Source organism: Doryrhamphus excisus, chromosome 10 (assembly GCF_030265055.1).
Source record: "Doryrhamphus excisus isolate RoL2022-K1 chromosome 10, RoL_Dexc_1.0, whole genome shotgun sequence".
Taxonomy (NCBI): domain Eukaryota; kingdom Metazoa; phylum Chordata; class Actinopteri; order Syngnathiformes; family Syngnathidae; genus Doryrhamphus; species Doryrhamphus excisus.
Genome location: NC_080475.1, coordinates 3,646,771 through 3,673,493, shown reverse-complemented (window position 1 = coordinate 3,673,493; position 26,723 = coordinate 3,646,771). Strand labels below are relative to the sequence as shown.

Below are 26,723 nucleotides of genomic sequence, written 5' to 3'. Positions count from 1 at the left end.
TTTTTATTCCAAACATAACAAAAGTTTACACGAAGCAGCTTTTTTTTTGAGGAAATACAAGTTGTTTTTTTTTCCTCTCCAGAAACATATGAAAATATACTTTAATGCACTTGAAGCGTAAATACATTCACTGTACACTGTTAAAAGACATCTGGCAGTACAATACTGTCACAACTCTCCATTGAAATGCAAACATCCATGCCATGCAGTGGAAAATACATTTTCAGACATGATTGGTGGCAAATTGAAAGTTAAGATTTTTCAATTAAAACTTGTACAAAAGGGCTGCACGGAAGTGGTTAGAGACAAGGGTTCAATTCCAATCTCTGTGTGGAGTTTACATGTTCTCCCCGTGCATGAGTGGGTTTTCTCCGGGTACTCCGGTTCCCTCCCACATTCCAAAAACATGCTAGGTTAATTGGCGACTCCAAATTGTCCATAGGTATGAATGTGAGTGTGAATGGTTGTTTGTCTATATGTGCCCTGTGATTGGCTGGCGACCAGTCCAGGGTGTACCCCGCCTCTCGCCTGAAGACAGCTGGGATAGGCTCCAGCACCCCCGCGACCCTTGAGAATAAGCGGTAAAAAAATGAATGAATGGACTGACAACGGCTGCACAGTGTTCAAGTGGTTAGCACGGAGGCCTCACAGCTAGGAGACCCAAGTTCAATTCCACTCTCGGCAATCTCTGTGTGGAGTTTGCATGTTCTCCACGTGCATGCGTGGGTTTTCTCCGGGTACTTGGGTTTCCACCCACATTCCAAAAACATGCTAGGTTTATTAGCGACTCCAAATTGTCCATAGGTATGAATGTGAGTGTGAATGGTTGTTTGTCTATATGTGCCCTGTGATTGGCTGGCCACCAGTCCAGGGTATACCGCGCCTCTCGCCTGAAGACAGCTGGGATAGGCTCCAGCATCCACTGCCACCCATCCATTCATTTTCCTCCGCTTATCCGGGTTGCAGGGGCAACAGTAGGGAAGCCCAGACTTCCCGGTCCCAGCTCCACTGGGAGGACACCAAGGTGTTCCCAGGCCAGCTGTGAGACATAGTCCCTTCAGCGTGTCCTATGTCTGCCCTGGGGCCTTTTCCCGGCTGGGCATGCCCAGAACACCTCACCAGGGAGGACTAGATACCCTAGCCACCTCAACTGACTCTTTTCGATGTGAAGGAGAAGCGGTTCTACTCTGATCCCCTTCCGGATGACTTCGCTCCTCACTCCTCATCTTTTAGGGTGAGTCCAGCTACCCTACGGTGGAAACTCATTCCAGCCGCTTGTATCCACGATTCTTTCGGTCAAATGAATGATGAACTTGTACAAAGTCCTTTTTAGCAAGACGAGACCCTCCCATGCAGGGCTCCCAGATCCGTATATTGGACACCCCTTGCTCTTAACACCCATTTACCTCCGCTGTCATGATCTGGAATGATTTGATAATTCAAGGCAAGGACAAACATCACAAGACTAGACCACCTAACAGTAGATCTTGGATACTTTCTATTTACATAATACGTATACACCAGGAACGTTAGTTTGGCAAAAATGCTCATTTGTTGGCAACTTGTTAAGAGAGAAAAAAAAGTGCTTAAAAATCCCACATTATAAAGTAATCAGGAGAAAACTACTTCAGTATTAGGAATGAATGTAAAAAAAAAATGAGGTTTTGAACACTGTTAGAACACGTTGCTGAAATGCTTGCAAACGTCACCTGAGTTGGGTGATGTAAAAATAAAAATATGGCCACCCGTTATTAGGCACGTGTATTAATATGTTCGTTATTGTGGTTGGCAGCGTTGTGTAGCATAAGTTATATCGTTATCGTGCGGGTGTAGCTAATGTTGCCTTCAAATGGGGTCCGAATTTGGCACATCCACTTTGTTTGAATAATGCAAAACATCATGCTAAAAAAAAAACTCTTTTCGCCAACAAGCACCATAGGTCCAAAAAAATTATTTAAAAAAAAATTAAAAAATGTACATTTTCATAGCTTAAATGTGCAAACCGCAAAACTGTGACTACTTTAAGAACATCAAAAAAAAATAGTATGCTTTTTAAAGCATGCAAAATAATGATGGACTCTTAGTGTCACAGTTGGAGCAAAGTGAAGAGAAGAAGAAACAGCGTTTGCTGCTGGTGATGGTGGACGTTTAGGAAGAAGGGCGCTCCATCGTTCCCCTTACTGCTGCATCTTACGGATGATGTCAGTGGAGATGGGCGGGTGGAAGTTAATGGTGTGGTGGCGGAGACCCTGAGATGTCTTGTAGCTCTTCCCGCAGCGGCACTTGAAGGGTTTGCGGACCCTAATCTGGGTCCGGTGGCCGTTCTTGGCGTGATATTTAATGCCGTTGACATTCTGGGAAGAAGCACGGAGGATGACATGTGCTTAGAATACAAAGTGGTCTGGTGCAGGGGCGTCAAAAGGCAGACTTTCTTCAATAGGACCATCTAAAGCCAATTGAGAACATTTGGGCATCTTGCAATTTTTCAACAGTCTTCAAATTTTGATCAGGACTGTACATCAATTAAAAAATTAAAAAAATATATTAAATTTATTACCAATTAAACAAAAATTACCAATTGTAATTTTAATATAATAATTAATAAAAAAATATATACATTTAAAATATTTTTGTCCTAATATTACCACTTTACTCTTTACAACACTATTAATTTATTATTGTAAAATGAATTTTTCCTCATAATATTACTTTATTTTAGATCATTTGTGACATTTTTCTCCTGATATAACTACTAATTATTTTTTATAATATTATGACTTAGTATTGCTAAATATTATTAGAATATCACAACTTTTTTTGTACAATGAGGCCATTTCTCCCTCTTGTAGTATTACTACTTTAATCTCAAAATATGTCATTCTTGTATTTTTTGTCCAAAAAAAAGATGACATTTTTGTCGTAATATTACTATTTTAGTCTTGCAACACTATTAATTTATTTAGAAGACTTTTTTTTCTAATAATATTACTTTATTTTAGATAAATTGTGACATTTTCCCCTTGATATTACTACTATTTTTTTTTAAAATAATATTATGACTTTATTCTTGCAAAATGAGGGCTCCTTTTTCCTGGTAAAAATATACATTTCTTGCAATATGACCAATTTATTCTTAGAATATCACAACTTTCTTTTGTACAATGAGGCATTTTCCCCCTCTTGTATTATTACTACTTTAATCTCAAAATATCATATCTTTATTCTTGTATAATGATGATTTTTTGGGCTATTATTTTACTTTATTTTGTCCAAAAAAAGATGAATTTTTTGTCCTAATATTACCACTTTATTCTTGCAAAATGATGATTTTTTTTCCCCTAATAATATTACTTTATTTTAGATACATTGTGACATTTTTCTCCTGATATTACTACGAATTATTTTTATAATATTATGACTTAATCTTGCTAAATATTCTTAGAATATCACAACTTTCTTTTTGTACAATGAGGCCATTTCTCCCTCTTGTACTATTACTACTTTATTCTCAAAATATCATATCTTTACTCTTGTATAATGATGATTTTTTTGGCTATTATTTTACTTCATTTTGTCCAAAAAATAGGATTTTTTTGGTCAAAATATTACCACTTTATTCTTGCAATATTTTGAATATATTCTTGTAAAATAAGGACTTTTCCACTCATGATATTACTAAATTATGGCATTCTTCTAGTAATATTACGACCTAAAAAAGCATTAGGACTGTAGTCTTATAAAATAAGGGCTTTTTTTATTTGTAAAATCATTATTCTACTATATATTTCAATGTATTTTTTTTATTTGTAATATTACCAATTTATTATTGCAATATTATAGCTTTATTTTTGTACAATGAAGCCATACAACTTTATTCTTGTTATGACTTTATTTTTTATCAAAATGTCTTGTATTATTATGAGTTTATTTTTGTAATAATTACTTTATTGCTTTGAGGATTTTATTTTTTTATATATTTTTTTCTTGTTTAATATACTCCATTATGCTAATTAGGACTTAATGCTAACAAAATTAACACTAACAGCCCAAACCTTGTATCTCTTTTTACAGCCGGGGACGGGGCAGGCGAAGGGTTTCTCGTCCCCTCCGTTCATGCACATGGAGCTGAGGATGGATTCCGAGCTGATGGCGCTCTCTGTGGTCCACGACTCGTCGCTGTCGGACTCCTCGAAGTCTACATCCTCTTCGTCGCACTCGCTACCTGTGTGGGGAATGAAAAAGGTGAGAGTGTATTAGAAAAGCCTTAGTGTGAATGAATGGCAGTATGGAGAAGGACGCTTCACCTGTGGGTGTACTGCTGCGGAAGGATGAGGAAGGCGTGATGGGGGGTGTGACGGGAGGAGTGAGGTTTCCGCTGGTGCGACACAGACTGCCCGTCAGAGACAGAGACAACTTGGGCAGCATCTTCTTCTTCAGAGCCTCATGCTCTCTCCTGGCAGCTTCAGTCATGAACCTGCAGGCGAAGACGCGGGACCAAAAATCCCATGTTCACATGATATGGACAAAAGACTATTTTGACACATAATCTAGTGTTTCCCATACATTCATTCACACAAATATGTGAAATTGCAACAATTACAGCTACATAATTTGAAAATTGACATAAAAATGCACACAAACAAAACAATTGGCTTAATTAGCCGCAATAAAAAATGGTAACACTTTCCCTTTAAGGACGCCATTTTTTGACGCGCCATTAACGTGAGCACGTCCTGTTTTGACCCTCGGCAGACGCCGTAGTTTAAGGAACCGCAGCGGATGTTAGAGAGCTAGAAACGGCTACAAATATTGAGCAGAAATGAATATAAAGGGTCGTTTTGAAGGTTGAGTTAAGCTTCAGAACCCTGGTAGATGTTTCTCTGGACAAGAAGTCACGAAGTACGTCGCTTCTAGGAGTAGAGAGTTACCGGCGCGAAATGCAGGTATGCTAGCTAAAATTAGCATAGCCGATGACAGCTATTTGGAGGCTAATGTCAAAGACAATAGCGCTAATTAGCATTAGCTTGTACGCTAGCTAGCTAGTCAACACGTTAGTAAAACATATGTACATTGTAGCGATCTAATTTTGTATTATTACGGATTGTGCAACTCTATAACCGGAATAATATCACATTCAATCAACTAATAGAAGACAGAACCACCATTGCTTTTTTTCAGAAAGGTTGTGTACCACAGATATGCACATTAGCACCGAATACGGTCATCAGCTTTTACCTTTATACATTCAAAAACAACTCAAAACCCACCTCTTTAAATCTGTTTTTAATGTCTAACTTTTTTATATCTGACTGCTGTGCCCCGCCCCGCTTTTACTCATGTTTTAACTGTGTATTAACCAATGAATGTTGTATTTTGGTGTGTCTTCTATTCTGTTTACTTGCTTTATTCAACTTCACTCTTCTGTAAAGTGTCTTTGAGTATTTTGAAAAGCGCTATACAAATAAAATGTATTATTATTATTATTATTATTATTATTATTATTATTATTATTATTATTATTATTTCCCACATAGTATCAGCACTTAGGAGTAAATATGAGGTGAAAATAAACAGGCTTAAATACAATATAGCAGAACATATGGGCAGCGTTAGAGAACGACGGTGCGTTCAAGTACCGTTAAAAAGTTGGATAAGTCGCCGCTACCATTACATATTCAAATATGTGTAAGTGTATATTAGTTTGGAATAAAATAATGGCAGATATTTCCAGAATTTACATTCCATTATATAAAATTTGATGTATTTGCACCCCTACTTACTATAGATAAAATGTTTTTAGCTATGATTAAATTATTAAATATGCGTTAACTATGGACAAAATGCAATTAATTGTGATGAAATGTTTTTAATTAACTAACAGCCCTAATTTTAACATGTGTTTTTAGTGCATTGAGGTTTTTTTTGGGGGAAAAAAAAGCATCTCCAATCCCATAAAAAAGACATCAAGAAGGGGTTTATGGACAGTAGGTTTAAATGCTTGTCATAAAAAATTGTTAAAGCTAAAGTGGAATCCTCAAATGAAGTGATAACCACACCAACATGTGTTCACGCAGGCTGGGAGGTAGCGGCTGTGAGACTCCTTATCAAAGCTGACTGCCGGCTCTACCAGCTACCGAATCCTGATGCGGCTCCTCTTTACGACTCGCCAGATGACGTCTAAACATGCTGGTAGACACACACTGATGTACACACAACCTTTGTATGGCTTACATTTTATATACTATATATACATATATATATATATAGCATTTGTTTACCTGTTAATATAACTGAGGGCGACATAAGTGGGCTGCTGCTGCTCCTGCTTCTCCAGAAGGCGGGGGTCTGTGTCTAAGCAAGGAGAAGAAAACAACGTAGTTAATAGTATAGCCCTGGCGAGTCCACACTTTTTCCACAAAGGGCCACATGCTGAAAAATGAGCAGATGCAACGGCCATGTTGGTATTGTGTAAACCAACACATGCAGATATGCTAAGAAGTTATAGAGTCGTTGTGTTTATCGCAGTGAAATGATTCCAGACTTGACCACGGTAAGTAAGAGTAAGATTCATATCACATAGAAATCCTGCTTATGATATTTTTACCATTTACATATTTACATATTCTTTGCGTAATTGCAATGTGCAACCTACAGCTAACTAAACTAACAAACTAGACTAAACTTAAAGAAAGGGATTTGAAACTGACCACTTCCACACCAAATGGGAGGGTTTTTCACTCTATCATGCCAGAGAGCTACAAATGGCTACAAAATCGAGCAGAAATGTAGAAAGGGTCATTTTGAAGGTTGAGTTTAGCTTCAGAACCCTGGTAGATGTTTCTCTGGACAAGACCAAGTTTTTCTGTCACAAAGTACGTCGCTTCTGAGAGTAGAGAGGAGTTACCGGCGCAAATGCAGGTATGCTAGCTAAAAGAGGCATATTTTTACCATTGTAGAGCCCCGCATACATGAAATAACACCCCTATAGTTACCTTTACACTCCGATTATTCTTTGTTTACACCACATTGCACAATTGCAATGTGCAACCTACAGCTAACTAAACTAACAAACTAAACTAAACTTAAAGAAAGGGGGTTGAAACTGACCACTTCCACACCAAATGGGAGGGTTTTTCACTCTATCATGTTAGAGAGCTACAAAATCGAGCAGAAATGTAGAAAGGGTCATTTTGAAGGTTGAGTTTAGCTTCAGAACCCTGGTAGATGTTTCTCTGGACAAGACCAAGTTTTTCTGTTACAAAGTACGTCGCTTCTGAGAGTAGAGAGGAGTTACCGGCGCAAATGCAGGTATGCCAGCTAAAATTAGCATATTTTTACCATTAGTAGAGCCCCGCATACATGAAATAACACCCCTATAGTTACCTTTACACTCCTGTTATTCTTTGTTTACACCACATTGCACAATTGCAATGTGCAACCTAAAGCTAACTAAACTAACAAACTAAACTTAAAGAAAGGGGTTGAAACTGACCACTTCCACACCAAATGGGAGGGTTTTTCACTCTATCATGCCATGTAATGATAATTATAATGTCATGTCTCATCAATTCTGTTTCCATGTGGCGGTTTCCAAGCTAACAGGATGCTAATAAGGAAGTGTATTAACAACACGACAAAATGCACTTCATATTGGACACAAACTGGAAAATCTACATAACCCGAGGCAAAATTATGGCATGAATTTTCTGTTAACCGAAAAACACTGTACGTCCCTTGGCTCAATAACAGTGAGTAATTTATTCTCTGTGATTTTGTCTGAGACCAAAACCATGAAATTATCCCAGCAGCGCACTTTAGGCGAGTTTCCCTTTAGTTAGGTATTGTACAACAGTCCCGCTATTCAACACAGCCACCGCATTGCTCATTCATGAGTCCAGTATACTAGGAGCCAGACATCCAACGTCGTCCAGCCGTGCTAAAAAAGCGCAACAATAGCCAATCTCCACACCCCGAGGTGAAGCAGGCCTGACTTCAAACACTCCTCACAGCGGCGTCCACGTGGGAGAAGAGACGGCCCATAAAAACTCAAGCTTTGCTGTGTGCAGCTCAGCCTCGTCGTCTCCCGTGAAAGACTGCTACCCCCGTGTGGTCGAACGCCGACGCTGGTATCCATCTGCTAGCTCGTTTACTCACCGCAGCTTACAAACGCCTCAGGCTGTTGTAGATGATGCTAAGCACGATAAAGCCTCGTGTATCTGTCGCTAAACTGTCGATTTGAGTAGAACGACACTTGTTTTTTGCAATTATACCACTTTTTCTGGATAAAACTAAATCAATTTGGGTGGAATCGAACTCCGGTCTCCAATCTCTGAGGCCTATGCGCTAACCACTCCACCGTCGTGCAGCCCGGAATAATAATTATTATAATAATAATGATCAGCTTCCTTCATTCATTCATTTTCTACCGCTTATTCTCACAAGCGGGCGTGCTGGAGCCTATCCCAGCTGTCTTCGGGCGAGAGGCGGGGTACACCCTCGACTGGTGGACAAATTTGGAGTCGCCAGTTAACCTAGCATGTTTTTGGAATGTGGGAGGAAACCAGAGTACCCGGAGAAAACCCACGCATGCACGGGGAGAACATGCATACTCCACACAGAGATGACCGAGGATGGAATTGAACCCTGGTGTCCTAGCTGTGAGGTCTGCAACCGCCGTGCAGCCCCTTTGTACAAGTTTTAATTAATAATTAAGAAAATATTAACTTTCAAGTTGCCACCAATCATGTCTCAAAATCTATTATCCATGAGATGGCCGAGGGTGGAATTGAACCCCGGTCTCCTAGCTGTGAGGTCTGCGGGCTAACCACACGACCGCCGTGCAGCCACGGAGCACAATGTTTTAAGAAATTAAACCCAACACCTGTAGGTAAATGGGGTAGGGGGGTGTGCTGCTACATTTGTACCTCTACTTGGTACATTAGCTTTAGCAACATTCGACTGCACCTTATAAGGGACCTGTTAAGCTAATTTTTTGGCTTGTTGTGGACACCTATAGAGCAGCTCCACTCAATAAAAAAATACCTAAAAACGACCTAGAAAGACCTAGAAAGCTTTCTAGGTCTTCCAGAATCTGCACCTATTCCAGCTGTATTTCAAGTTGGCTTTCCAAAACATTCATTTTCTACTGCTTTTTCCTCACGAGGGTCGCGGGGGTGCTGGAGCCTATCCCAGCTGACTTTGGGCGAGAGGCGGGGTACACCCTGGAGTGGTCATGTAGCACATGTACTTTTGTAATCATTTCAAAAAATTGCATTATCATCTTTGTGAATGCAGCTTTTTTATAATGACTATGTATTGTGAACCTAATGAAGCATCCCATCATCATGCACTGATTCCCTGATGATAACATACAGTTTTATGACACTGGCAGGTAAAGCTCTGAGAACAGCGCCAAAGCATGCATTTCATTAGCTGCACATGCCGTGAGAAGGACACCTTCCATCCACTGTCATGGAAAGACTGCCAAACGCTAGAGGCAGGCCGAGGGAGTCGTGTTATAGTCGTGTCGAGCCCCCCAGAAGATCACTAATGAGCCTCTGTGAGTGTAACGTCAGCCTCGCTCCCAACAGCGGTGGATCAATCTGTTCCCACACACCGTAAATCACACACACCTCGCTTGGGCACAGCGGACATGGAAGGTCTGCGGGGACCAATTCCCTACAGCTTTTGCTATTCTTTTGGGGGCGCCAGCGGCAGGACCAGGAGGGCCGTGATGGGAAACTCTTTAATCAAACTCCATCGGTGGTCCACCTTGGTGGTCAAAATTTTGTTAGCGTGTTAGCACAGGTTACTGACATATAAATAACTGATTCATTGATAGAAATGATTCAGTTTGGCGCCCCCATCATTTCCAGACTTGTATTTAGGTTGATTTTCTCCAATAATCCATAATTCCAAAAACATGCTAGGTTAATTGGTGACTCCAAATTGTAGCACGGAGGCCTCACAGCTAGGAGACCCGAGTTCGATTCCACCCTCGGCTATCTCTGTGTGGAGTTTGCATGTTCTTCCCGTGCATGCGTGGGTTTTCTCCGGGTACTCTGGTTTCCTCCCACATTCCAAAAACATGCTAGGTTAATTGCCGACTCCAATTTTTCCATAGATATGAATGTGAGTGTGAATGGTTGTTTGTCTATATGTGCCCTGTGATTGGCTGGCGACCAGTCCAGGGTGTAACACCGCCTCACGCCCGAAGACAGCTGGGATAGGCTCCAGCACCCATTGCGACCCTCGTGAGGAAAAGCGGTAGAAAATGAATGAATGAATGAATGTAGTATTAAGGTTACTTTTTAAAATGGCGGCTCAGGGCTTGCGTGTGAGACACACACATTAGTGCACCTATGACAGCGTGCAACAGGAACCCAAGTGGCCATCAACAAAACTACCAATGGCAACAAGGGGGGAAGTGACGCCTCTAACAAAGCCCTCGATGACCCTTCCCCCTGCATCCAATACCCTCTCTCTCTTACTCGCTCACTCACACACACACACACACACACACACACCTCTCATTTCCAGCAACGTCTGGCTGGCTCTCCCCGTCCTACCCTCAAGGCCAGATGCACGGTGGGGTAGGGCGCGAGTGGCGAGCATTACGGTGACATGTTTATGGCGGCTGTGATCAGCAGGGGGGGGACACAAGCAGGAGTGGTGGCACAGGCCATTCATTATGATGTGGAGGAAATGAAACATAGTAGTCCAGCTCCGTCTGGCAACTTACTGAATGTACAGGAGGTAGGTCAGATGATCCGTCAAAAATATTCGTTTTCATATAGGCACTTATTTTGACATTTTCATACTGCATGCTCCAGGGTCCCTCCACAGTAGTGAAATGTAATGTATATTTTATTATTTGACAAAAATATTATTTTAGGTACGGAGAAAGGACACAGAAACTAAACAAATGAAGCCCATTAAAGTACATGCAAATATGCTAGAACTATCTTTGAACAGCAATGCAAGAACAGAGGCTGGCACTATACATTTTATAAAAGTGTCCAGGTTGGTCAACCAATCGCTATAGATAGTAGGTGTTAGTAGGTCTCGGAGATTAACTCATTTGAGATTAACTCATTTGCTTTGTTTCGAGGCGTAACTTGAGTAATTGACATAAGTTTCAACGTGTTGGTGGCCTCTTCTCCACGCGCCGCCATTTTGTACAAGACGAATGCTAATCATGGGCGCTCTCTTACGTACACTTTATTTACGGCTGGAATTAAAACAACAGAGCCGTTGTCTACAAAGTCAAACTTAACCCCCTGTTTGTTACTTTTTCCGAGGTGGACGCCATCAAACAAACAGAAAATGCATTTATATATATATATTTTTATTAATCGTCCGATCTCTCCCATAAATGTATAAATATGTCTATGCAACTCCACCATAGAAGAGAAGCATGTTTGGTACAATTTTAAGCTGGGAAAACGGCTACACGGTAGCAGAAGTGAATTTTATAAGAACTCGGCCTGCAACTTTCCCATTTGAATATTTCAAATTTGAATGCATTCACACCCACGGTTTAGTTCCAAATGTGAAAACGGTAAATAGAAATAGTTATTTTCATGTAAAACAACTATTTTTTTATGGTTTATTTAAGGAATAGTTGTTTATATATTTTGACTAAATTTATGTCAAACTGAAAGTTATCCTTCAAATGTATCTTTTCACTAAAAGCCGTTTCTATCCCTTTTTGTTGGGAACTGATATTTTGCTGAAACATCGTTCTACTGCTGATTACTAAATAATAAAAAACAAATGTATGAACTAGCTTTTTCTTCTGATAAAAGATGAGAGTCTATATACCATATCTATATAGCCCTAGAACACAATATTCTGTGTGCTGTCAAAAATCAGTCAATCAAATATGGCTAGGATTGAATGAGTTGATAAAATATCTATCTCTCTTTACGCAAGTATTAAGTACGTTTTACATGCAGTATTAGTTTTTTCTGTTCTGTTCATAATATTAATTCTAAAACTGAATTTCAAGTAGATTGAGGGGATGAATTTTACTTCCGTTTTTAGTTTCACATCAACCAATGAAAATAGTCAATGAACTAACGTGTGTTATCAATATGTGATATGTTCAGGCAGACATGGTAGACCCCCCGCCCCGCCCCCGGTCTCACAGTCAGTGCACAGGAACAGGAGCAGTGGTGTCGGGGGATGGGGAAATGTAATTAGGCCCACCAGGTGCACAGATCAGGGAACTAGTTAGTGCTTTTCAAATTTATTACTTCCGCATGTTTTTTTTTTTTTGGGTGAAGGAGTGCAAAATCTTCTAAATGAGGCTGCAGTGACGACTGGCAACAAGCAGACTGATTGTGACCAAGCTTTGGGCACTGCAGGCCATCAGCAGCACACACACACACACACACACTTTAATAAACACACTGGCAGTGTGCCTCTGGTCAATTTAGGACCGGTTACTTAGCAACAAAGCAAATATTTCACCGTCAAATTTTTCCTACATCACATGACTGGATCAATGAGGACATACTTTAATGTTAGTACTTGATTAAGCTGTGTTAAAGCTCAGTGAATATGTTTACAATATTAAATAGACAGATTCTTTTTTTTCCGCATAGCTTCCGGTCTCACCATACTGGGATACTGTTGTTATTTAACAAACAAATACACTAAGTAACTTTTATGGAATAAAAAATGGAAAATATATAAATTCATAAGTACTTATTAATATAGCCACAATTAATCCTGCTATATTACATCATACAAAGTTCAACTCTGTTTAAAAACATATTACTTTATAAAGCCACGTTTCAAAATAAGTCAGATTAAAAAAAAAGAGACTTAGATCAATTAGTTGCAGGTCATAATTAATTAATCACACTATTCTTAAAATGACAGTGAGCGGTATATTGTATGGCTTGACAGTACCCGTTAAAATTACTACTTTTTTGTCATAATATGTTGATTTTCTTGTCATAAAATTACAATTATATATATTTTTTTACTTTATTCTGCCAATAATAATTTGATAAAATTTGATGATAAAATTTGATAATAAAATTTGAAATAATTTTTAATAATTTTTGGGCCCCTTTTAGTGTGGCTCTGTAAGGTAATAATGTTGCAAATTTTCACGTCATTATGTCACAACCCCATACATATTTTGTCATAATTTCGATAATTTGTGATAACTTCTGCCATATTGAAGACTTTGTTACAAAATGCGTACATTTCAACACGTTTTGTAATAACTTTTGCAATAAGTAATAAGTTATTACAAAATGCGGGAAAATGTATTTTATAATTCATTCAATAATTAAATTTTTAAATGTAGCATCATTACATAATGACGTGAAAATGTATTAGATTACATTATTATTATTATTATTATTATATAATGGGGCATTACAGGCTCAAATACTCATTGGATCCCGATCCTTACTTAAAGTATATGATATAAAGTATCGAAAATTTTGCCCATTCATTGAGAAGAACATCTCTGACGTTAGAGATCGCTGATGTTTGATCTCAGAAAGTACCTCTAGTTTATCTCGAAGGTGCGTAATGGGGCAGACGTTATGGAAAACTGTAATGTTTCTACCAAAAAATGGCAGCATAAAATTGTCCAAAAGTACTGACTCACACTGAAGTTGAGCTACGGTACAATATTCCTGAGAGCAGCAACCCCAGCAGGGTAGCGCCACCTATTGTTTTGTCAGCCTCACCCGACCGTCTTGTTGCCGTGGAACTTGGAAAGGAGAATGTTATTGCTTGTTTTCCAGGCACCTAATTACAAAGGGGGAATGTGCTTCATGCAGCAGGCCACCAGATGAGGGAGGAAGAGCGGCCAAATCAGGCACTCTGTCTGTAATTACGCTTCACAGGCACTTGGCACGGTGCGCGAGATCTCGCACTTCTTCCGAGCGGGCACACAGGGCCAGCACACAAAGGAAGGGGGACTTTGAGTTTGCAAAGTTTTTCCACTCTTGAGCAAACTAATTGCCTCATTATTCCCCAATAAGTCATTTTGAGGCGTTTTTCTTCCCTCCGCGACTAACACCTCAGACACACGCACACAGCGCCCCGTGAGAGGGGAAAGGATATTAAAGCCGTTCAAGCAACAAACAAGAACAACACAGGCAGCTGGGGCCTTGTCAGCTTCAATAACGACACTGAAATATTAGATGGAGGCAACAGATGTAGGAACTTAGCTGTTAAACTGTGAGCAAGGGAATTTACTCTACGCATTACATGGAACTAAAAGACATTGGAGTGTTTTTTTTAAGCTTTATTCGATTCAGGCATATAGAAACATAGAACAGTAGGCGCTACATATAGTATTATACTGTAAACCTCATCAAGGCTTGTGTTATTAATTGCTGTTTTGATATCAGTCTTGTAGAAGCACATGCAACAAGTTTCCCAGGTTTGATGTTTGCAGTGAATATATATTTTGAAATAATATTTGGAAAATTTGGTCCATAAATGTCATCAGATTTGCCCACAAGTTCAATTAAAAACTAGCTAACATTTTTGCAGCACAATGATCCTGTCATGTAGAAGATCTAGCATTTATGACTGTATTAGACGTTTAGTGAGGTCAAATTGCATTAATATTAAATACACAAAAGGCATAATGGTGGAAGTTCCACTGAAAATGTGGCCCCCTGCGATATTAAATAGCCTTGGTGAAGAGGATGTTTTTTATTTTATAAACAGACAAAAAAAATAATTTAGATATGCTACACAGTAGATTCACAATGACATGTCATTCACCCTATGTCAGTAATAATTTCAAAATATGCGATAATAGTCAACTCTTACAATCTGGGACCTCAAATATTTTTAATATATATATTATAATATAATATATAATAACTCCGGTTTCCTCCCACATTCCAAAAACATGCTAGGTTAATTGGCGACTCCAAATTGTCCATAGGTATGAATGTGAGTGTGAATGGTTGTTTGTCTATATGTGCCCTGTGATTGGCTGGCCACCAGTCCAGGCTGTACCCCGCCTCTCGCCTGAAGACAGCTGGGATAGGCTCCAGCACCCTCCGCGACCCTCGTGAGGAAAAGCGGTAGAAAATTAATGAATAATATTTAATATAATATTTCAGCAAGGGTGACCAAAAATATTAAATATGATCATAAGGACGCATGCATCATGTCAGACTACTAGCGATAACAGTGTACAACCACTAGCATGGTTGCTGTAGTAGCCCGATAACTAAGCTAAAGGGGAGACTGACTTCAATTCCATTCAAATTCCATCTGTTTTTATTCTCCTTTCATTATCATTCATTAGTGACAAGTAATTATATATTTTACAATTTAAAATAGGTATATTATACATGGCATACACTGTAAAAGCATCTTATTAGATGATTTTTATTAGTGTGATTACTAATAACTTGTACTAGTAGTAACATAATTGCTAGTTACATTATAAATTTTGTTTCAATGCTTAATTTTTCTTGTGCTGCGTGCCAGTAAACACAAGCTGCAGGCCACACATGGCCCCTGGCCCTCACTTTGGACATCCCTGAAGATAGTACTACACTATAGTATGTGGTAAATAAATAAATCATAACTTTGCAAAATATGGCGATACTATCTTGGCATTAACTTGTGCTTTATTGTTAAAAAGTTTTATTTGGAATGGAATCCCAAGAAGTTTAAATCCGCGTGATGTTCTGCGTGTCAACTACAGACACTTCCGGTAGTTCGGCGGGAGGGCCTCGCGCCGCAATAATGTGCACGAGCCAGCGGGCGCAACGTCAACAAGGCATCTTCCTGTTAAGAGTGAAGATGTCGTCGCCTCGTCGCGACATATTTCTAGACGGAGAAACAGTGTTAACGTCGTGGGTGATGGACAGGAAGTACAGTAGCAGCACACGAACACTTGACACCACACCTAGCAACAAGGGTTGTCAAGGCGCAGGAAGCCACCCGGCTAGCTCGCTAGCATAGCCGCTAGTGCTAGCTGGCAAGCTGGCTAATTAGCTGGGCCGTGGCTCCCCATGTTCGGCTCTTACCGATGTGGTTATCCTCGATGTGCACGATGAGCTCGGCCAGGGAGTCGAAATGAAGTCCGCAGCTGCCGAACCTGCAAGCGTTGGAGAAGAAAGAAGCAGCGGCGATGCCTGTCATGGTCGCTGCTGCATCGGAAATGCGGGCGCACGGCACGGCACAGCAGCGGGCTGACGGCAGAAGGAGCACCAGCGGTGGGAACAGCTGGAGAGGCAAGCGAGGGGCGGTGTGCGGTCGAAGCAGCGTCAAATTCGCCAGAGACAGGTAACGACACCGGAAGTAGAGTAGCTAGCCTTCACAACAAAAGCAGTGTCCGGAAACAAGTAAAATAGTTTTGCATCAATGTGTGGCGACGTGGGGAAATAATTATAAAAGCATACTTAAATCACAAACAATGATGGTGAAACACTTTATTATATATTGTATATTCTGTATTCATTATCTAATGTTTCTCACAGTATATACCCCTTCCTACTCGTTTCAGGCATTTTGAATTACGCAAATAATCCTCGTTGTTGTAATTTAAGCATGTTTGAAATGAAGTAAACCATTGCTATCACCATTTCTAAGCTAATTATAAAAAAGGTATTCGATCAGAGTTGAGAACCTAATAAGGATGCAATGTAGAAAAACAGCCACAGTGGGGCAGTGTTGTGCAAGTAAAAATCACGCTTCACGACTCCACTCGTTAACGTGGCTTCGTTCTAATTTACATTTTGACACTGAAGTTTTGTTTGTTTTCTGAAAGCCATCAGAGGGCCAGTAGAATGCATTTTAGGCTTGTTGAGCACTTGGGTGAAAGCTGTTTTGTGCACTCAAGGTTTGACAGCCTCGGGTTGTAATGTTGGCATCATTTATTTATGGCTGTTACTGCTGAGTAGCGCTGCAACCAATCACTGCTTTTCAATTTGCTCATAAATGCGACTGAGGTAATAGATGTATTTGTTATTTCCAGTAAACGGGATTTACTTGAATAGGTTATTTGAACTTCAATTAAACACAAAAGCAAGGCAATACATATTTCATCGTTTGATATGTGATCATTTTCTCTGTTGTGTTATTAAATGGGCTTTCATTTGAGGTGGTGTCACAACGCCCACAATAGCAATAATCTATTACTGATAAATCTCTTACATTGCAATATCTGTTGGAACTGGTGAAAAATAGGGGCTCATAAAAGTCATTAAAAGTGTCAAGGATAACATTTGTAGTGTATAATAGCTTCACTTTCACACTAGCATAACTGTTTATATATAATTGTCACAAAAGTAGTATAGCAATATTTCTATAGCAATATTAGTCAATAGAGTAAAGGTCTTTTGGGGTTGTGGAGCCTATCCCAGCTGTCTTCAGGCGAGAGGCGGGGTACACCCTGGACTGGTGGCCAGCCAATCACAGGGCACATATAGACAAACAACCATTCACACTCACATTCATACCTATGGACAATTTGGAGTCGCTAATTAACCTAGCATGTTTTTGGAATGTGGGAGGAAACCGGAATACCCGGAGAAATCCCACGCATGCACAGGGAGGACATGCAAACTCCACACAGACATGCCCGAGGTTGGAATCGAACTTGGGTTTCCTAGCTGTGAGGATTGCGCGCTAACCACTCGTACTCCGTGCAGCCCTGAAAACAACAATTATAACATGACAGTATGTATAACAGTATGAGTATAATTATTATTATTATTAGTAGTATAATATTTTACCAATAATTAAATATTAATCTATGACAAAGAAGTCAAAATATTAGTATAAGAAAGTAGTCATTTTTCCACAACAAAGTAGAAAAATAAAGTCTGACGTCCCGTGCACCCTGGGGAAATCGAATTCAGTAGCGCTTTTCACCTTCTTTGTCAATGTAGCTTTCTTTGGCCCCGTGGGGGGTTATTTAGTGAGCCAGCAGCGTATAGGACGCTTTATTTGGGTACTCGGATTTAGCTATTTTGATACGTGCAATGCTGCTCGAAAACCGAGCCCAAAATTTTAGCAAAAGTTCTTTGATGAAAATACACAAAATTCAACAAAATACAGCTGAATAGGTGCAGATTATGGAAGAACTAGAAAGCTTTCTGTGCTGGTTATTGTGTGTAGCTGATCTACAGGAGTCTACAACTCAATACTCAACTCAATACTCAATAAAGGGCCAAAAAATGATCATAATAACTTTGTTTCCTTGTCCACTAGAAGAGTTTAAACAAATATTTGTTGACATCACCTGTTTAACATGTGAAATTGTCATTTCCGAACGTTTCGAACGTTCACGAACATGGATGGATCTGTGGTAAGCACATTGAATAGACAGTGAATAAATCCACAGAACCATGAAGACAGGACTGCTAAGTCCTAGCACAAATATCGAATCATCTCCAACAGCTACTGTTGATGTTTAATGCCTTTATAGATCCCTTAACCTTTTGCACTTCCTGCAACACTTTCAATGCCTTCCAAGGTGAACATGCTCGTAAGTGTTGCGCAAAGGCATAATAATAAAAGGTTTAGTATAATATAGATCAAATCGACTTTAGTGTGGGTCACTGACCCAAACCGCATCGCTGCTTTCCTGCCTTAATAGTCTTGCTTCTCTAAGAACATAATGTTTGGACTGGTTGGGTAATATATTGGCAATAAAGAGACAAAAGGATGTCATAAACGTTGATTAAAGCTCTGGTTAAAAGACACAGGCGGAGGAGCTCTTGAGTTATGAGGGCTTTTCAGACTGCGTTATTGTTTCGGTGACAGTGCTCTTAGCCGAGTGGTCGCAGGCAAGTGGTAAACATCTCTCAATGTGTGTGAGGAGTCATTAATCCCAGGAGCCCTGGCTGTGGCTTCGCTAGCAGTGTCTGAGGACCCCCAGAAATCACAGCCAGTTGGCACCACAGGGACAAAATAAATGGCTGGTACTCAGTAGCCCTTTAAATCTCTTCTTATGTGCTGCATAAGGCACACATTAAAACGGTGTGGAGCAACCGCACTTGGTTTCAAGGCGAAGAATCCGTGATTACATGGAAAACTTCTGTAGGCGTTTTTATTAAAATAAATGTGTAATCAAACTGTATAATATAAAGGTAGTGTTATTATATCATCTTAAGAATTATAGGTTTAGTAATTGAACTGCCATCTCTGCAGCAACCATACCAACTCCGTCTATTTAAGTGTCTTAAAGGGGACCTATTATGTTTTTTTCCCACTTCTTCTGACCTATAAATGTTGTTATAATGTTGTATTATCGTGTTCAACTATGCTAAAGTTTCACATAATGAGGTTTCCACATTTGGAAGTGAGCACTTGGCTCTGAATGCTATGTTTCAAAGAGTTTTTTCTAACGCCAGCTCCCTTTGACATCACAGTGGTCGCACTTCCTTATATGGGCGTTTCCGATTTCACTGTGTTAGCACCAAAAATTAAAACAGATTGTTTTGGAAAGCCAACTTGAAATACAGCTGGAATAGGTGCAGATTCTGGAAGACCTAGAAAGCATTCTAGGTCTTTTTTTAGGTCTTTTTTTATTGTGTGGAGCTGCTCTATAGGTGTCCACAACTTAATACAAAGGGCCAAAAATTAGCTTAACAGGTCCCCTTTAAGGTGCAGTCGAATGTTGCTAAAGCTAAGTAGAGGTACAAATGTAGCTCTGTTTTCACTTTGTTTTCAGCACATAAAATATCGTCAAGGGCGGCACGGCGGTCGAGTGGTTAGCGCGCAGACCTCACAGTTAGGAGACCAGGGTTCAATTCCACCCTCGGCCATCTCTGTGTGGAGTTTGCATGTTCTCCCCATGCATGCGTGGGTTTTCTCCGGGTACTCCAGTTTCCTCCCACATTTCAAAAACATGCTAGGTTAATTGACCACTCCAAATTGTCCATAGGTATGAATGTGAGTGTGAATGGTTGTTTGTCTATATGTGCCCTGTGATTGGCTGGCCACCAGTACAGGGTGTACCCCGCCTCTCGCCCGAAGACAGCTGGGATAGGCTCCAGCACCCCCGCGACCCTTGTGAGGAAAAAGCAGTAGAAAATGAATGTTTTGGAAAGCCAACTTGAAATACAGCTGGAATAGGTGCAGATTCTGGAAGACCTAGAAAGCTTTCTAGGTCTTTCTATGTCGTTTTTAGGTATTTTTTATTGAGTGGAGCTGCTCTATAGGTGCCCACAACTTAATACAAAGGGCCAAAAAATTAGCTTAACAGGTCCCCTTTAAGGTACAGTCCAATGTTGCTAAAGCTAATGTACCAAGTAGAGGTACTAATGTAGCTCTGTTTTCACTTTTCAGCACATAAAATATTGTCAAAGTAATACTCTAGTGCCAGTGTTGGGTTCTAAAACCTAGCCAGACAGTCACAGATCTAAAGTAAATCGCCAAGTGTCTTTATCCACACCCTTCAACATACAAGATCTGCTAAGGTGTCACATGACATCATCCCTGATATTGGGTTGTACTTCCAAGTATTGCAACATTTGGTTAAACTTTTAATTGGACCCTGTGTGGAGTTTACATGTTCTTGCTGAATGGGTTTTCTTTGGGTACTCCTGTTTCCTCCCACAATCCATATCGATGTTTGTTTATATGTGTTGTGTGATTGACAGGTGACCAGCCCAGAGTGTACGCTGTCTCTCGCCCAAAGTCGGCTCGGATAGGTTCGAGTTCACTTGGGTCCTGAAGAATGCTGTAACTCAGTCCAAGGTAAGTCAATGTATGCTAAGATATATTTGCAAAACATTGCGGCAGCCTTAGCGGCTGCACATCGGTCGAGTGGTTAGCACGCAGGCCTCACAGCTAGGAGACTCGAGTTCAATTCCAGTTTGCATGTTCTCCCCGTGCATGCGTGGGTTTTCCCCGGGTACTCCGGTTTCCTCCCACATTCCAAAAACATGCTAGGTTAATTAGCGACTCCAAATTGTCCATAGGTATGAATGTGAGTGTGAATGGTTGTTTGTCTATATGTGCCCTGTGATTGGCTGCATGGCCACCAGTCGTGGGTGTAACCCGCCTCTCGCCCGAAGACAGCTGGGATAGGCTCCAGCATCCCCCGTGACCCTCGAGTATAAGCGGTAGAAAATGAATGAATGTAATAATATATGTCATTAATATTTTTTCATTTTATTTTTAATAAAAATATACTTAAAAAATAATATAAATCTATATATTTTAGTAAAAATTAATATAAAATTTTTGGGTTGAAAATGGCTTCGGACACCCCTGATTTTATCTGAGCCAATCATGTGTAAGACGAGGAGGCATTAGGGTTAGGCTGTTTTTTTTTTTTTTAATATACACCATTAAAGTTAGATTACATTAATTGGCCATGTTAATTAACTATACAATTCCAACTAATTAAAAGAACAGAGACTGTGATTCTAACTATTCCACACAGTTTAGTCCAATTCCAGTGCCACTATTTGCATCATGCATAATTGGCTGGTACAGGAGCTCTTGTCGTGGACCACACCCACTCCGGCCCGGGGCCCTCCTCTCTGGGTGTGTGTGCACTTTCCAAGCCCCGCCCATATCACCGCCTCCTAGCGGACCGCAATGATTTAGAACTTCAGGAATCCCACGTGACGTCACCCGGGGAGGTGACGTGATGCTTCTCTAAATAGAACGTATTGTAATCTTTCCTCAGTCCAACGTGGTTTCTTCCGAGAGGCTGCTTCACATTTTCTACACTTGTTGGGTGAGTTGAAAAAGCCTCAACAGGGGGAGAGAGTGCATGCAGCCGTGCAGCCGGGCGCCATCCCGGGCTACTTTTTTTTTTAAAAAATGCAACAGCTTGTTTCCTTTTCGTTGTTTTATTCTCACTGCACGTTATTTGGGATTTAAATGTCACTTGCTGCAGACGTCCTGTCTGTTAACTGTTAAGTTTGCAAAAAAAAAAGATAATTGCACGTATTTTATTGTATCGGATACTTTACTGTTCACGCCGCGGTAGACGTTGTCATGCCCGTCCCGTTTCGGGATAGGCAGAGCCGGTGTAGGTTCCCGGGGAGCCCGTACCTTCTCTATCCGCTACTAAAGGACTCCCAGCATTTCGAAAGAAACGCAGCGATGCTTGTTTTTTTGCAATAAATACACGCCCTCTTTATCTTTTGATTAGCGTTATGAACATCATGACGTCATTCTGCAGATCCGTCGATATTTGAGGTTGTTGGTGGTTTACTTTGAGCAAGGTTGTGCTAGGGTTTTGTGCTAGTTTTAGCAAAAAAAAAAAAAAAACACATTATTTGATTACTCCCCGGTGTCATTACGTTTATGTGACACGCTATCAATAAGCACTTGTGTCCCGGTGCATGCTGCTGTAATAAATGATTGTATAGATGGATATGTGTGTCCCCTTTTTAATTATTTATAGTAATCAAACGCCTCATATAAAAGCTTTAAGCTTGATGACACCATTATTTATTCAGCACTTAGCAGACTTCTTACATTTGAGAGAGCAGCGTATGGATGACTTTGCTTCTGGGATGCATACTCCTATAAAAAAAAAATCACATTTATGAGTGAAAACTGCTGCTGAGTCATATATTTAATTGTCATTTATTATAGGACATGACTTAGTACTCAATTTATTGTTATGTGTACAACCTAAACGTGTCCACTTTGTCTGATTTCCAGACAAGCAGTTGGGGGAGTTTGATCCTGTGTTATAGGGAAAACCGTGACTGAAAAACGTCATTTAAGTGTGTTTTTGATTAATATTACAATATTACTGTTAATTGGCAACTCTAAATTGACCACTTCAAGGTGTACCCGGCCTCTCGCCCCATGTCAGCTGAGACCCCTGCGTCCCAAGTGAGGATAAGCGGTATAGAAGATGCATGGATGGACAATATTACTGTGTCTGAATCAGTACTTTTGGAGTACCTTTGAGCATGAGTTAGCATCCTAAAGTACAGTGGATGCCCACGTATTCACGATTCAGCACTGTGTATTTGTCACTTTTATTGCAAATGTTGATCTGTAGATGGAGGAGAATGTTAACATCAAGTGTGTTTGGAGGATTTTTAATTTTTTTTTTTAATTTTTATGGTCGTCTCAATTATAGATTCTGGTAGTCACAAAAAAGGGGATCTAGTATAAAATATTTACAGTTATTTTTAATACAAAGACAGCAATGTTACAACAAACTATTACAAAATATCTCAATATGCCTGCTCTGTTTTGAAGTTTTGTCCAAAAAATGATTTATGTAGCATTTCAAAAAGCAGTAAGCAATTTTTTTTTTAGCGCTAGAGGGCACAAAGAGGTGATGATGCAACTCCACAATCAAAGAGTGCAGTTTTGAGCCGAACATACAACATACCCAACATACAATTTGACTCTTAAATACGCTTCTATGCTCTCCATTTTGTTGCATTTTCCTGCTTTCAGTTTCAAGTTCAGTTTGTACAGTACAGATAAACAAATATAACTAAGATCAGTTTCTCCATTATTTCAAATTAGGGGGCGCAAAAATATTTCTGTCCTTTAGGGGCCATGGCCATGACAAATAACTGAGAAGCACTGATATTACTGATATTATATTAATAGTCTGCCTTGAAAAATATATCAAAATCATAAAAAAAATGGTCGGTACCAAGAGGGACGGCTTTTGAAAAACGGCTGGGATTGATTTAGTTAATTAAGTACCTTGAACCTCGCTATATTATGCCTTGCGAACAACAATTCATCAACAATCCATCGATTACTAAGTCACTACACCACTAAAAGCATCACGCCTGAACAGGGACTTGAACCCTGGACCCTCAGATTAAAAGTCTGATGCTCTACCGACTGAGCTATCCAGGCTCTTCTTTAAGGTGGTTCCTTAGTCTACCCCCGCTAAGTTTTGAAAGTATGGCCAAGTAATTGTCTTAGTTTTATGCTCCATTCAAACTCTTTTAATAACAATACGAAATTCTGAACAATTCCATTTAATTGAATATATTTAATGACTCTACTGTTGACGACCATTATTTTGAAATTTACATCACAACTCAGATTCTGTTATTTGCTAACATGCTAACAACCTTTGAGAACCTCCTCACCAAACCCTAACCCCACCGGGTCACGGCTTTAAGTCCCTGCCATGTGTGAGTGACAGGAAAAAAACCTCTGACTCCCTCGGGGGAGAAGTTGCATTGGAGCTACCCCCCCTGGTTTGCATGTATAAATCTCTCGAGTATAAGACCACCCGTATATTCACCCTGGGAAAACACATGCTCTTGAATGAATTAAGTATCTTATTTCAGTGTGGTATTTTTAATAATAACATTTCAATTTCCCCCATATGTAAAATACCACAAATTCAACCTACTGTTACATATAGAAAACCGCACTTATTCTTAATGCAGAACTAATTATTGGCATACTTCTCACGTCAAGTCATCAACTTGATGATTGTCCAGCTGCAGGTTGAAACGTGACCCTGAGTCCGTCCGCTTATTTCTTGATGGTTGTTACATGTGTCTAATGTAAAACCATCCTCTCCTAATTACGGCCTAAATGTAGGGCGAGGTCAAATGTCAACAGTCTTACCCATTCAGTTGTCGGCGGTATAGAAGACCAGAAGGCACCAAAAAAACTCAGGTGTAGACTTAGTCATTGTCTTTGTCTGAGTCCGAGAACTGAGGTTTCCGGGCAGACATTGTCGAAGACGACCACGTTTCCCGCCTCGGGGATTTCTGTGATCCTACCTTGAACCTGTGCTGTCAAAGGCCCCCCGACTGTTGGGGAACTGGGGGTTTGAATTGCTGTGCATGTTTTTGCTTGCTTTAACCCCATACGCCTTTTTTTTTTTTTTTATTTTGCACCCCAGCCACTCATTCCCTTGATGTGCTGTTGAAATTCAAATATGCGCTCAACCCGGAGAATTCATTCCTTTTTCTTGAAATTGAACTCGGGACCCTTAATCCTTCGCCTTTTGTGAAGACATCAGGTTATAGTTAATGCAAAGTGTAACCAAATTTCCTTTGCTAAATTCAAACATCTATATCAAATTAGAGCCAAGTGTTTTTTTTCTGAGCAAAGGATATTTAACGCTGATTATGTGGAGTGTGAGAGGCATTGGGTAATATACAGAATTAATGATTACACATTTTAAGCCTCATATGGTTTGAATTTCCGATCTATTTGAAATACAGAAAGACAAATGTTTCATCTTTTCTTTTTTAGTTTTGTTTTCCACAGTAGTTAAATATGACAAATGAGCTTGACAAAAACCAGAAACAGGTTAGAATGGGGAAAAACCAGAAACTTGTCATCTTCAGCTCAGTTTGTTTGTTGTGTCAAAGTCGGACCAGCTGAGTTTTTCAGGGGGCCCACGGCGACCCGGTGACAGAAAGAGAGACCAGTTGGTACTCTGACAGAGAGACCCTGTCCAGACCCTGTTCTGCAGGCTTGGTCATGAAGTACAGCTTGTTGGGGGAAAAACAGCACTGCTTAGCATAACACAATATTTGAGTGTTTTGACTGTGCTTGAGGAAATAGTCTGTAGTCATTAAAAAAAAAAAAAAAGACGTATTTGCTAAGTAGCGTACACGTGACATCTGGTGTTGGTGAAATAATCATAAATGTGTTATGTGGAATTAATGTTGGTTGTATAAAACATGTATTTATCAGTGTTGTATAATATTCCGTATACTTGTTAATATAGTTGAAAGATCCGACTCAGTGCACCAACAATAACAATAATAATAACACGCAATTCACGCGTTGGACGACTTTTTATGATCAGAACCCGGATTCACACACGAGCCAAACATGCCAGACTTTAGGTTGGCCTAGTGTGAATGTGACTTTAGACTTGGGACTTTAGTTCCCAAGCAGCTCCTTAGAGGGTCGAACTTAGTGGTTCCTATTCATAGCTACTATGCACCTTTTTAAGAATATGCCATAACTGAATTCATTTAGTGCAAAATAAACATTCTGCAGACCAAAACCTGTAGCTCTCGGACCCCTTGGGGGTCACTCTGAGAACCGAAGGGCTCTCAAGTACGGCACAATGAATACAATACAGCTGGTTTTCCGGAACGTATTTTGACTCTTATTAACTCAACAGGTTTGAAGTCTATGTCCTCATACGCCTCAATTATGCAAAGATATATTACTGCAATTTTCCCGATTGTGGATTATCTCTGGTATTGTTTTGAGTTGTTGTGATAATTGCTCTTGAGCAAGGTGGCGACTGTCATTAATTATTTGTGAGAGGAAATGTACACTGAGGGAACGTGCCATTTTCAGTCTTTCTATTTATCTGTCATCTGTCTATTTAACTGCATTATAACAACAAGTCATTCTATGATTCGTCTATGGTGGGCGTGCATGGCTAATCGTGCTGTGTCCCATGGCCTCTTCTTCCAATTCCGCCAAAGGAAAAGGTCAACAAACTTCAGAAAATGGCATCACCCTCACACCTACCAAACATGGTTGACTTTATTGTTACTTGTGAGTACGCCCTTAAATGACAGAGTTCAGGTCATGGGAGGTTACTACTGCCTTACAAGTCATATTGCCTGAACTGGGACCCTCATATTAAAAGTCTGATGCTCTACCGACTGAGCTACCCAGGCTCTGTGGAGGTATCCTACCATAGAACAGGCTACATCACAAATGCTCAGCTAGAAAGAAGGAAATCACACCCTAGTTCGGCACAATGAGATTAGACATGAATTAATTCTGATCTGTAATTAATTGATCTAATTAATCTTTTTTATTTA

At 39.9% G+C, this 26,723-nt stretch overlaps 2 protein-coding genes and 1 non-coding gene across 11 annotated transcripts in view; 1 reads left to right on the top strand and 2 right to left on the bottom strand.

The window, feature by feature from the left end:
• Positions 1-8: 8 nt before the first annotated feature.
• Positions 9-16,279, bottom strand: jazf1b (JAZF zinc finger 1b). The gene is made up of 5 exons (XM_058085602.1): positions 16,032-16,279; positions 6,279-6,351; positions 4,305-4,474; positions 4,053-4,222; positions 9-2,354 (listed from the first exon to the last, which is right to left on the bottom strand). Exons 1-5 carry the CDS (start codon positions 16,144-16,146, stop codon positions 2,178-2,180), a joined length of 705 nt encoding a protein of 234 aa, XP_057941585.1. The 5' UTR covers positions 16,147-16,279; the 3' UTR covers positions 9-2,177.
• The window catches only part of creb5b (cAMP responsive element binding protein 5b), an 85,510-nt gene continuing 62,799 nt past the window's right edge, over positions 4,013-26,723 (top strand). For 5 of the 9 annotated variants that reach the window (XR_009131926.1, XR_009131925.1, XR_009131928.1 and 2 more), the window contains exons 1-3: positions 4,294-4,943; positions 6,075-6,189; positions 20,616-20,712. The gene's annotated coding sequence lies outside the window, so the exon portion shown is untranslated. Of the gene's footprint in view, positions 4,243-4,293; positions 4,944-5,914; positions 5,985-6,074; positions 6,190-9,259; positions 16,291-20,615; positions 20,713-21,605; positions 21,704-26,723 lie in introns of those variants that run through there. The other 4 variants (XM_058085595.1, XM_058085596.1, XM_058085597.1 and 1 more) reach the window with 4 other exon arrangements.
• On the bottom strand, positions 23,742-23,814 carry trnak-uuu (transfer RNA lysine (anticodon UUU)). Its single transcript has one exon. It is a non-coding gene; the product is annotated as a tRNA-Lys (tRNA).

What these genes read in the sequence shown, in the direction of transcription:
- jazf1b (XM_058085602.1), bottom strand. Translation starts at nt 16,146, where the DNA reads ATGACAGGCATCGCCGCTGCTTCTTTCTTCTCCAACGCTTGCAGGTTC. An exon ending in GCCCTCAGTTATATTAACAG is followed by an intron (nt 4,475 to 6,278) that starts GTAAACAAATGC and finishes CTTCGCCTGCAG; the next exon opens with GTTCATGACTGAAGCTGCCA. An exon ending in GCTGTAAAAAGAGATACAAG is followed by an intron (nt 2,355 to 4,052) that starts GTTTGGGCTGTT and finishes GCTTCTTCCCAG; the next exon opens with AATGTCAACGGCATTAAATA.